The sequence below is a fragment of the Rhinoraja longicauda genome, chromosome 8 (genome assembly GCF_053455715.1).
Source record: "Rhinoraja longicauda isolate Sanriku21f chromosome 8, sRhiLon1.1, whole genome shotgun sequence".
NCBI lineage: Eukaryota > Metazoa > Chordata > Chondrichthyes > Rajiformes > Arhynchobatidae > Rhinoraja > Rhinoraja longicauda.
In genome coordinates, this window is record NC_135960.1 from 42,721,667 (window position 1) to 42,733,895 (window position 12,229).

At 40.7% G+C, this 12,229-nt stretch overlaps 1 protein-coding gene across 9 annotated transcripts in view; it reads left to right on the plus strand.

The window, feature by feature from the left end:
* Nucleotides 1–12,229, plus strand: part of pcnt (pericentrin) — a 194,484-nt gene that overhangs the window by 65,574 nt on the left and 116,681 nt on the right. For all 9 annotated transcript variants that reach the window (XM_078403749.1, XM_078403752.1, XM_078403754.1 and 6 more), the window contains 4 exons: nucleotides 1,912–2,023; nucleotides 5,334–5,601; nucleotides 7,577–7,676; nucleotides 12,012–12,213. In XM_078403749.1, coding sequence (XP_078259875.1) covers nucleotides 1,912–2,023; nucleotides 5,334–5,601; nucleotides 7,577–7,676; nucleotides 12,012–12,213 — 682 coding nt within the window. The remainder of the gene's footprint in view (nucleotides 1–1,911; nucleotides 2,024–5,333; nucleotides 5,602–7,576; nucleotides 7,677–12,011; nucleotides 12,214–12,229) is intronic.

Here is a 12,229-nt window from a genome sequence, read left to right on the forward strand (position 1 = left end):
TACAATGAAAAATGTTTTTTGTACTATCCAGGTAAATCATACCATATGTGAGTAGTTCAAGATAGTGCAAAAGAGAAAATGTAGAGTGCAGAATATAGTGGTACAGCTATTGAGAGTGCAGTTTAAAACCAGTGTAAAGGTCACAACAAGTTACATTGGGAGATCTGGAATATGCCTTTAGCTATAAGATGTCCACTCAAGATTTTGATAGCAGTGGGGGGGGGGAGGGTCTTGAATTTGGCAGTTCTTGCTTTCAAGCTTTTGTATCTGGCAGTAAGGGGGGGGGGGCAGAGAGTATGACCAAGCTGTAAGTGGTCCTTGAATATTTTGGCTGCTTTCCTGAGGTAATGACATTGATGTGGGGGAGGTTGGCTTGCGGGTCTAACTGGGCTTAGTTCACAATCTCTGCAATGTGGACTGGGGCAGAGCAATTGCCATATCAATCTATGATGCATCCAGTCACTGGAGACATTCTGACACTTAGTCTTTTGAAGAAATAGAGGTGTTGATGTGCTTTATTGGCAGTGGTGTCAATATGCTTGGAACAAGGTATTTACACCTAGGAACTTGAAAACCTCGACTATCTCTTTACTTCACTATTATTGTGGTGACTGCGGTGTGTACCCCCCCCCACTGCTTCCTAAAGTCGATGACTTGGTCCTCCATTTTGCTGACATTGAGGGAGAGGTTGTTGTCTTGACACCATGCTATTGAGATTTATTTTGCCTTCCAATATTCCATCTTTTCATTGTCTGGGATCTGGTACACCAGGGCGCTAACCACGAGGTTTCAGTGATGGGAGAGTCAAGAGTGTTTTATTGTCATGAGTCCCAAAACGAAACAATGAAAGTCCCAAGTGCAACCCAGGCAGTTTGTAGTTTGGAATGTAGTTGGAGTTCAATGTAGTTAGAATGTAGTTAGTGTTCAATTTCCTGATGATGTTGAGAAGAAGTTGTTCATGAACCTGGATGTTAATTTTCAGACTCCCAATACCTTTTACCGGATGGCAGGAGTGAAATCAATGTGTGGCCAGTAATTGGTAATGAATAATGGGGTACATCAGAATTAAAACTAAAACTCTTGTTTGTTTGTTCCTGAACTACAGCCAAAACGGTATACGATAGCGCAACAATTTTAGACCCACCTTACTCACCGTCATCCCTTTGGTGCTAATGGAAGAAATTTCATTGAAATCGGTGTTATATTTTTAAAGCTATTCACATTTTAAAGTTTAAATCTATCTCCTAGGGGTGGGAAGGAAGGGGGGAGGAGGGAGGGGGGGATTAGAGGGTGCTGCACCAATGCAGGAGAGGTTTGGGCCCAACGGGTCCACTTGGTCTAGTACCTTACTAAAATCAAAGGATGATTGGCAAGAGTCGGCGGTTTCGTTTGTTAACTCGTCTCCGAAACCCCTTCACCCCATCCCAGACACGCATTGTTTTCTCATCTACTGCATAAATGTGATTTCCTATATTTTGAGGAGCACTATTTGGCATTGTTCCCTTTCTACCCCATCAGATCTCATTTTTGCAGCTGCAGTGGAAATCAAACCCTGGACTCTTACACAAAATTTGGGCACCTCATTTTCTTTGGGGGTTACATGGATCTCTCTAAAGGGACACTTTTGCTGAGGTCTCCAAATTAAATGAAATTAGTCATTGTTCTGTTTAGCTGCTTGTTTCCACTATGTTTTGGACTATTCCAGACACTGGGGAACCTCAAATTTTAAATCGTTTTATTTGCCATTGTTAATTTTTCTGGTATGATATCCTCCATCTTTCTGTATACGAGGACGGATTCATAGCACAGAACTGTTTGTTTTTGAACAATTAATTTCATTTAACTAATGAATAGTTAAATGAAGGATCTGAGTAGTCCTTGTTCCAACAGAGTCCGTCTGTTATTCCACAGATGGTGAAATTGCAGGCAACCTATGATGAATTTAAATTGCGTTCGGAGCAAGAGCTTGAACACCTGTGGTCACAGCTTGAGAATACAAAGTCCGGTCGTGAAGAGCTAAGTGGTAAATCTTTCACATATGCTTCCATTTCAGGGAGAGATCTGCAACATAATTTTTTTAATATATGTATTAAAAAATTGTCAAACCCTGAAAATGCAATTAGATTGTTTATGAATATGCTCGTCACATGCTGTGCTGTACAGTAATAAGGCAGACGGAAATAAGGCAAAAATAAGAATTGGCTGTGATATCTTAACTGACAAGGCTTAATATTGTTTTGAATCCTAAAAGAAAAAGTATTTTTCATCTATTGTTTCATTTTGAATGCCTTCACGTTTAGTAGTCCATACGTTTTACCCATACTAGAGAACAGTACTATCCGCTGTTTCCGATATTGGAACAAAAGAGGGAAGGTGGCATAAAAATAGGACCTACTGTAAATGAAAGCTCTCAAATGCTGAAATGTCAGATTGTTGGCTCTTTAAAAACTCCTTGCTTTGTGCCGCATTCAATAAGCCTCTCCGCAACATGCATTCTCAGGACTTCATCTTTGTCACTGGCTCTAAATCTTGCCAAGCTTTATCCAAATATCAGTGTGTGGCTGCCATCCAGAAAATGCCAGAAAGTTAGCTAATTGCTACCTATTTGGAGCCATTATTAATGAGTAAAAAATGCAGATTTGCCAGAGATGATTGCATCTCATTTCATGAAATATGTTGTCTTCGCATGTTAGTGCTCCAACAAAATTTAAGTTGGGCCTTTCAGGACAGATGAAAAGAGTAAAATTTGGAAATGCTGGAGACATGCTGGAGATAACCCTTGTTATAATGGAATATGGGGGGGGGGGGGGGGGGGGGGGGAGAAAATGCAGTCCGTTATTGTGGATTGTCTCCTATTACCGTATAAGCTCCAACCAACTCGCGGTCACTCCATGAAGCAATGAGTTGTATTCAAATACAGTTCTTTTTAACAGCTAAAAATTTATTTTTGTTGCTGCTGGCCAAAAATTCTAAAGGCTGCTTGTTACCCCCTTGTTTAATATAGGAATACTGGATTGAGGCGCATGCTTAAGAAATAAAAAGGGGGGCAAAAATTAGTTCTTGCAGATGAGATAAAGGAAAATTCAAAGACATATTATATGTATTTTAAGGGGAAAAAGGTAACTAGAGAGAATAGCACCCCTCAGAAAAGAGTAGTCATCTAAGTGTGGGGATGCATGAGATGGGCAAGATCCTCAACTAATACTTCTGCTCTGTCTTTGCCTTGGAGAAAGTTAATGGGGATTTCTTGAAGATAGTCTGAGTTGCAGTCAAGGAGGTGCTGTAGGTTCTCAGATGTATGAGGGTAGATATATCGAAGGACCCATGGAAAACTAGAGAAGAGATTGCATGTCCTAACTGAGATATATATTCATTTAGGAAGATGGAATTGATTGGGGACAGGTATGTGTTTGGTTTTGTGTTTCACAAATTTGATAAAAATTACTTTTTTGAAAAAAATAACTAAGGTTGACGAGGGCAGGACTATAGATATAGTCTAGTTGAACTTCAAATCTGATAAGATCCCGCATGCTAAACTGCTCTGGGAGGTTAAGCTCCAATTCTGGGATCCAGAATTGGTTTTATGGTGGGAGGCAGAGTATGGTGACGGAATGTTTAGTTTTGGACTGGAGGCCTGTGACTATTGGTGTGCCTCATTTATTTGTTTATCATCTATATCAATTATTTACATGAGAATGTACATGGCATGATTAATAAGTTTGCAGATGCCACAAACGTAGGTGGTATAGATAGTGAAGATGGCTATCAGTAATTACATCAGATTCTTGATCGGTGTCTGGGCATGTGGGCTGAGGAGTTGCTGAAGGACTTGATACTCAGATAAGTGCGAGTTGCGTTTTGGGAAGTCAAACCAGGACAAAATCCTCACTTCTAGGGCCCCTCGGAGTATTGTAGAAGAGATCTCAGAGTACAGATACATAGTTCCTTGAAGATGGTGGTGAACAAGGCCTCCCCTAAATTCACTAAATTCCATGTCTTTATCCACAGTAAATATAGAGGAGGAATTTACATTTAAGACTGTTCATCTCCTTTGGTTCCACCATAGGTTACCAAACTGCCAAACTCCCTATATTCACTTTACAGTACATTGCGTTCATCATGCAGTTGTGGTTGATACCAATTAGACTAATGATATCTGGATTTTCATACTCTCCTTTCAAACTGTCGTTGGCTTCCCTGAGATGTATTTGACCCTGGCACCAGGGAGGCAACATGCCATTCTGGAGTCTCGCAGGTGGCTACAGAAACGCGCCAGGCTAAAGAGTCTCCAATCACTACTGCTCACCCGAACTTTATCCTAAATCGTATACTTGTTAGAAAGGGGAATAATCTCAGGGGATTCCAGCATGATCAACCTCCTATCCTGGTGGTCACCCATCTATCCAGCTGAACCTGTCATATAATCCTCTCCCTAAAACTGCTATCTATAACAATTTCTGCCTCCTGTATGCTCCTAAGTAAGCTGTAGGAATAATAAGGATGCAATTGTAAATGATCTTTAACTTCCCTAATATGGACTGGGACTCCATAATGTTAAGGGATTAGATGGAACTCGCTTCTGAGTTCCCCAATCATAATGTTTTGTCAAGACAAATGGGAAATATTCATTTCAGACCTTGTTTACATGCTCTGGCTCCTTACACAAATTGTCCCTTAGTTCTTCATGGGCCCTACTCTTTTCACTATTTATCCTCTTGCCCTTAATGTATTTTAAAATATGTTGAGAATTTTCTTATTCTTCTCCACCACTGATATTCTGTGTCTTTTTGCCCATATTTCTTTTTTTAGGCATCATCCTTTCTATGGTCCTGAGGGATCTCTCCTGTTTTCAGTTTTGTCCAAACCTCAGTATTCCTTGAAATCCAGGATTCCTTGGGGAATTAGTTGTGATTTGTAAAAGAAATTTGTCGTAAAAGGAAATGTGGATTATTTTGAGAAATATTTGAAGGAAGGTCCACACTTGCTGCTGTTCATACTTAATATCAGGCTGCCTTCTTAGCTGCACACTTTTTATCAAGTGTGACAATATAATGAATCTTGGTGATTGGATGTATTTGCATGCTAATTGGCAACATTTTGAGCTTATATTTTATACATCATCTCGTATATTTAAAAAATAAATTTGATGCTATTATTTGGAAAAGCCGAAACAGTCACATTGCAGTGATGCATGGATTTGGGTTGTAACTATCTTGAGCTTGTGGGGCAGATTACCAGACAGTACTTGAGGATCAATGTAATTATTACTCATATCGATCCAGTATTTATCACAAATGAACAATTGAGTATGTATGTCTTTTAACTCCTCTTAGAGTTTAAAGAACATTTGCTGGCCTGTACATCTCGTGTGGAAGACGTAGAACTTATGAAGCAGGAATTTGCTGAACAGATGGAGCAAATACAGAAGCAGCATGTTTGTGAGCTGGAACAGTTAAAGAATTACTTTGAAGTGAAACTGAAAGAGATAAAAGAGAAAAACGATGAGGAAGTTACACAGTTAGAACAACGCCTACAGGAAGACACACGACTACCTCTTGGCTTTGAATCTGACTCGAGTCTAAATCAGACTGCAGAGCCAAGGTAGGATAGCAGTTTTATGTTTCTATGTCATGCTGCAACTAATTTGAAGTACGTAGGAAGGAACTGCAGATGCTGGTTTAAACCGGATAGACACAAAAAGCTGGAGTAACTCAGCGGGACAAGCAGCATCTTGGGAGAGAAGGCATGGATGACGTTTCGGGTCGAGACTGAGTCTGAAGAAAGGATCTCGACCTGAAACGTCACCCATTCCTTCTCTCCAGACATGCTGCCTGTCCCGCTGAGTTACTCCAGCTTTTTATGCCTATCTGCAACTAATTTGATGTTGGTTTTAACACTGTTGAATAAACATTTCTCTCTCAAAAATCTGATAAGTGAGCCAGCCTGCCTTTTTGGAGAGGTTATGTAACTGCAAATTGTCAACAACAATCTTTTTATTAAATGCTTATTCTTTAATCATGTCATAAAATCAGAAACCTGCTGCAGCATGAGTGCACACAGCAGCATTGGATCCAAATTCTGATCATGTTGGAGTGTGGAAGGCTGCAACTAGAACTGACCATTTTTGATGATTCAGTCACATTATGTATTTAATTATGCATTAATTAAGAAGTAATGCAGTTCCTGAATGGATTTTAATTGGGAAAAAATAAGATTGTCCATTCAGTTCTATTTGTTTGGGTGGAGGGTAAATAGAAGGAAAAACTAGTTGGACACATTTCTGTGCTGTAACATGAATGTGTATTGTAACGTGTAACTTGCTAAAACATTGCACGATTTTACTGATGGTTATTTCCCTTACTAGTTATGTGGTAGGGAGAAGGCAGGCACAGGTTACTGATTGTGGATGAACAGCCATGATCACAATGAATGGCGATGCTGGCTCGAAGGGCCAAATGGCCTCCGCATGCACCTATTTTCTATGTTTCTCTATTGATGTTAGCTAATAAGTATTTCCAGCATGTCTTTGTGTTTAAGATATAGAGAGGTAATTTTGGGAGGTCTGAAGTTTAAATATTTTGGGGATATGGTTCGAGCTGGAATTTGAGAATTTGGGCCCAGTGATGATGAAGGGCAGTGAGGTATTTCAAGACAGGATGATGTGTGATTTGGACAGTATCCTGCAGTTGGTTGCATTCCCATTTACCTGCTCCATTTATCCTTTGTATCAAAGTCACAGCTCTTGGAAGTGTTGTCAGACTTAGCTTTAGCAAGTAGCCGCAGTGTATTTTGTTCTTGGCATACTGCAGATGTAGTGCATCAGTTATGATCCCATCAGTTAGGCTGTTTTATCCTGTGTATCATAAAGTTATACTGCACCAATACTTCAGATCTTTGAATTTCTTTTTAGCTTTTGAAATCAAATTAGATGAAAAGGGGATGTTGTTGCGCTGCTCCAATGGATTTGAAGCACCAATCTTTAACATTCTATTTTCAGGGATTTGAATTAATTATGTGCAGCTCTGCAGCTGGCCCAGTGGCACAATGCGCATTCATGTTTAGAGTTGAACTAAAGTACTGGAGGAACTCAGTGGGTCAGGCAGCATCTGTGGAGGGAATGGACAGACGGCATTTTCGGTCGCCTGTCCATTCCCTCCACAAATGTTAACTGAGCCGTTAGTTTGGCTCATGCCAATGATGTATTCAAGAGAGAGTTAGATTTAGCTCTTAGAGCTAACAGAATCAAGGGATATGGAGAGAAAGCAGGAAAGGGTACTGATTCTGGATGATCAGCCATGATCATATTGAATGGTGGTGCTGGCTCGGGGCCGAATGACCTACTCCAGTACCTACTTTCTCTGTTTCAATGTTTCTAAGATTCCAGGATCTGCAGGTCTTTGTGCTCCATTGTTTAACGTTAATTGTATAATTTGCTTAAGCTTTATATTGTTGTGTTCAATACTTGGTGGAAGACCTTGAGGAACCTGAATCTTAAAATTACACTTTTACCACACGTAGGAAGATGTTGTACTTATTGGAATGTGGAATGCATTTAATTTCTTTTTATTCTTGTCAGTTTGGCTTTGTTGTCGTTTACGGACCTCACAGAGAAGAATTACTTTCAGCATAGGATTCAGATTGTGGAAGAATTGGCACATAAATTGGAGCAATACAAGGTAATCTAAAATAGTACAAGGTGATTGTAATATTTCCAGGATGAAACATTTTAATATTCTTTTTCCAGATCACTATTACTTTGTGATAACTCTATTTTTTAGCTGAGCAGCAGAACTTGATAGATCAATAAGATCTAAAGTTTACTACATAATTGTCATTTAACCTGCATTAATTTGGGTTTGGCGCAGAGTGCTTCCCTCTGACAATGGGCATTCTTTGAGGAAGTGTTTGGACCTCTTCCCCCTCTGAATGTCTAGTTCTACAGTGCATTTGTTAACGTTCATAGAGTCATACAGCAGGGAAATAGACCCTTCATCTCAACTCGTTCATGCCCGCCAAAGTATTTTCCGAGGCTAGTGTCATTTGCCTGCATTCGATCTATATCCATCCGAACTTTTCCGATACACATAATGTTAGGGACAAAGACTCGTCATTTATTTATTTGCTTCTGAAATTAGAGACCTGTAAATGAAAAAATCACATGTGGGTAAAGTGCACATTGTCAGAATTTAAGAAAGGCAATTTTTATACATTTAGGTTTCACCATGTTGAAATGACAGCAGTGTTTATACATAGTCCCCCCATTGTTGGCACCATAATGTTTGGGACACAGCAATGTCATGTAAATGAAAGTAGTCATGTTTAGTATTTTGTTGCATACCCTTTGCATGTAATGACTGCTTGACGTCTGCGATTCATGGATTGCTGGGTGTCTTCTCTGGTGATGGTCTGCCAGGCCTGTATTGCAGCCATTTTTAGCTTATGCTTGTTTTGGGAGCTAGTCCTCTTCAGTTTTCTCTTCAGCATGTAAAAGGCATGCTCAATTGGGTTCAGATCGGGTGTTTGACTTGGCCACTCAAGAATTGACCATTTTTTATGCTATGAAAAACTCCTTTGTTGCTCTAGCAATATGTTTGGGATTATTGTCTTGCTGTAGAATGAACTGCCGACCAATGAGTTTTGAGGCATTTGTTTGAACTTGAGCAGATAGGATGTGTTTAAACACTTCAAAGTTAATTCTGCTACTACCATCCCATCAGCAGTTGTATCATCAATGAAGATAAGTGAGCCAGTACCTTCAGCAGCCATACATGGCCAGGCCATAACACCGCCATCACTGTGCTTCTTAGATGAGGTGATACGCTTTGAATCTTGGGCAGTTCCTTCTCTCTTCCATACTTTGCTCTTGCCATCACTCTGATATACGTTAATCTTCGTCTCATCTGTCCACAAGACCTTTTTCCACACCTGTTGTTGCTCTTTTAAGTACTTCTTGGCAAACTGTTACCTGGCCATCCTATTTTTGCGGCTAACCAGTGGTTTGCATCCTGCAGTGTAGCCTCTGTATTTCTGTTCATGAAGTCTTCTGTGGACAATGGTCATTGACAAATCCACACCTGACTCCTGAAGAGTGTTTCTGATCTGTCAGACAGGAGTTTGGGGATTTTTCTTTATTAGAGAATTCTTCTGTCATCAGCTGTGGAGGTCTTCCTTGGCCTGCCAGTCCCTTTGTGATTAGTAAGTTCACCAGTGCTCGCTTTCTTCTTAATGATGTTCCAAACAGTTGATTTTGGTAGTCTAAGGTTTGGCTGATGTCGCTAACAGTTTTATTCTTGTTTCTCAGTCTCATAATGGCTTCTTTGACTTTCATTGGCACAACTTTGGTCCTCATGTTGATAAATAGCTAGAAAAGTTTGCAAAGGTGATGGAAAGACTGGAGGAAAGACTAGGTGCTGAGAGCTCTCTTATACCTGCATTAAGGAGGCAATTAATCACACCTGAGCAATTACAAACACCTAATTTCTTCAGTCTGTAGAACTGAATCGGCGGGTTTGATGATAATGTCTGGGTTGCTGCAGTGGGAGCGGAGGGCTGTATGTTCAGAGGGGGAGAGGCTCGAGTAGGTAAGGAGTGAAAAAGATGAGACGACTGATGTCAAAGCGGCAGTCAGAAATAAAAAGGTCTAAAGAGGGGAGAAGGCTGATCGGGGTAATCCAAGAGGATTATGGTGCCAACAATGGGGGGACTATGTATAAACACTGCTGTAATTTCAACATGGTGAAACCTAAATGTATAAAAATTGCCTTTCTTAAATTCAGGTCTCGACCTGAAACGTCATCCATTCCTTCTCTCCAGAGATGCTGTGTGTCGCTGAGTTACTTCAGCATTTTGTGTCTACTGTGCAAACTCTAGTGCTCAGCCCCATCTCTTGTACTCGGTGGACGTTTCAATGGGTTTTGCAAATTGATGTATTTTTTTGTGGGAAGGAGTCTTCACCACCCAGTGATGACCCCTTCTACCGTCTCCACCGGGCCCCTTCCTCTTGGATTACCCTGATCAGCCTTCTACCCTCTTTAGACCTTTTTATTTCTGACTGCCGCTTTGACATCAGTCGTCTCATCTTTTTCATTCCCCTTACCTACTCGAGCCTCTCCCCCTCTGAACATACAGCCCTCCGCTCCCACTGCAGCAACCTCGACATTATCATCAAACCCGCCGATAAGGGAGGTGCAGTGGTAGTCTGGCGATCTGACCTCTGATCTGAGGCCAGGCGCCAGATGTCGGACACCTACTACATGGACCATGACTTCTCTAACTTCAAGTAACCCTTGCTTTCCCTCTTTCTCCATCCCTCCCCATCTGTTCTCCAACTAGTTTGACTGTCTTGATTATATTTCTTCTTTGTGTGCCTCTGTCACCTTGCTTTCAGCTAACAATGATCTATTCTACATTTTCCTTGAACTCCGTCTCCTTTGATCTCTCGTTGTCACACCTTACCCTTCCATATCTCTGTACCTCCCTCTCCTGACTCACAATCTGAAGAAGGGTCGGCCCTAAACATCACCCATTCCTTCTATCCAGAGATACTGCCTGTCCCGCTGAGTTACTTCAGCATTTTGTGTCTATTTTAAATGCAAAGTAGTCTCCTTCATGCTTTAAGAAATGCCTTAAGAAATTGTTATTTTAGCAATGTTTTTCAGATGACAACAGTTCTTTGGCATCTTATGGTGATCACCATTCTTAAAGTTGATGTGATTGAAAAGTCTGAAGCACGCGAACGAAACAACTAAGTTTTCCAAATACATGCATTCCAACAGGTGTCATTCAGACATGAGTGAAAATGGCATTCTTAATTAGTTAGTCAACCAGTGACCCAGGAAGTCATGGTGCAGCTTTATAGGACTTTGGTTAGGCTGGATTTAGAGTATTGTGTGCAATTATGATCGCCCCAGGAAGACGTGGAGGCTTTGGAAAGAGAGCAAAGGAGGTTTACCAGAATTATGCCTAGATTAGAAGGTATTAGCTACAGGGAGAGGTTGGACAGACTTGGATTGTTTTTTCTGGAACGCAGGATGTATCAGGAAGACCTGATAGACGTTTATACCATTGTGAGAAGCATAGATAGGGTAAGCAGATGGAACCTTTTTCCCAGGATAGAAAAATCAAATACTAGAGGGCATAGCTTTAAGGTGAGAGTGGCAACGTTTAAAGGGGATGTGTTGTGGCAAGTTTTTTTACACTGAGTGGTGGGTGCCTCAAATGTGCTGCTGAGGGTGGTGGTACAATACTAGCATTTAAAGATAGGCATATGGATGTGCAGTGAATGGAGGTATCGGGATAATGTGTAGGTAGATAAGAGTTGATCTTTCTATCATGTTTGGCACTGCCATTGTGGGCCAAAGGGCCTGTTCTTGTGCTGTACGGTTCTATGTTTTATGTCTTCATATCCAAGGAAGTTTCTTCGATTGATTCTTGAGATGAGGATTTCGCCCTGTTAGATTGCTCAGAATTGGGTTCTGGATTTCAGAAGCATGGCAGGTGAACTCATGATAACAAGGTTCTGAGTGGACTTAGCAGGATAGATGCAGAGTGAATGATCCTTCTGGTTTCTATTCGGGAATGTAGTCACAGACAAAGGGATCAGCCACTTAAGGTCAGCGTGAAATAGGATTTCTTCATTGAATGTTGTGAATCCTAATGGGCCGTGGACACTGAATCATTAAGTACGTTGATTTTTGGGTACTTGGGGAATCTGTTGTCCTCAGTTTCCATGAAAACTTGCTGCAGGGTTTAAAAACTGAGATTGATCATTTTTAGTCAGGAAGTATTTTGAAATCTTTAGTACAAAGGTAGGTAAATGGAATTAAGATACATAAACTAAGACATATCAGGGCCTGCTTGTGTTTCTGTTTTCCTTCATTTGGTGCTGATTCATGACATGTATTTACTGTAAGGCAGACAAGCCTACTAAAATGCCTGGTCAAGAAGAGACTGACGTGCAACTTGTTATGATGACTCAATTAGCTTGCAATTGTGGTTCTACTTTTCTTCAGGAAGAAATAAAAATACTTCAGCTGCAGCTGGAGGAGAAACACAAGCAGGAGATGGCAGCCTCTTTGATGCATGAAGAGAAGCTGGCGATGATTGAAAAAGAGCTGTCAGAGAAATATATGGCAGAGTCTGGAAAGATGAAGATGGAGCACTCCCAAAAGTTAGAACAGTTACAAGATCAACTTTCTGAGGAACATCTTAAAGGTAAAAAGCCCTTTAA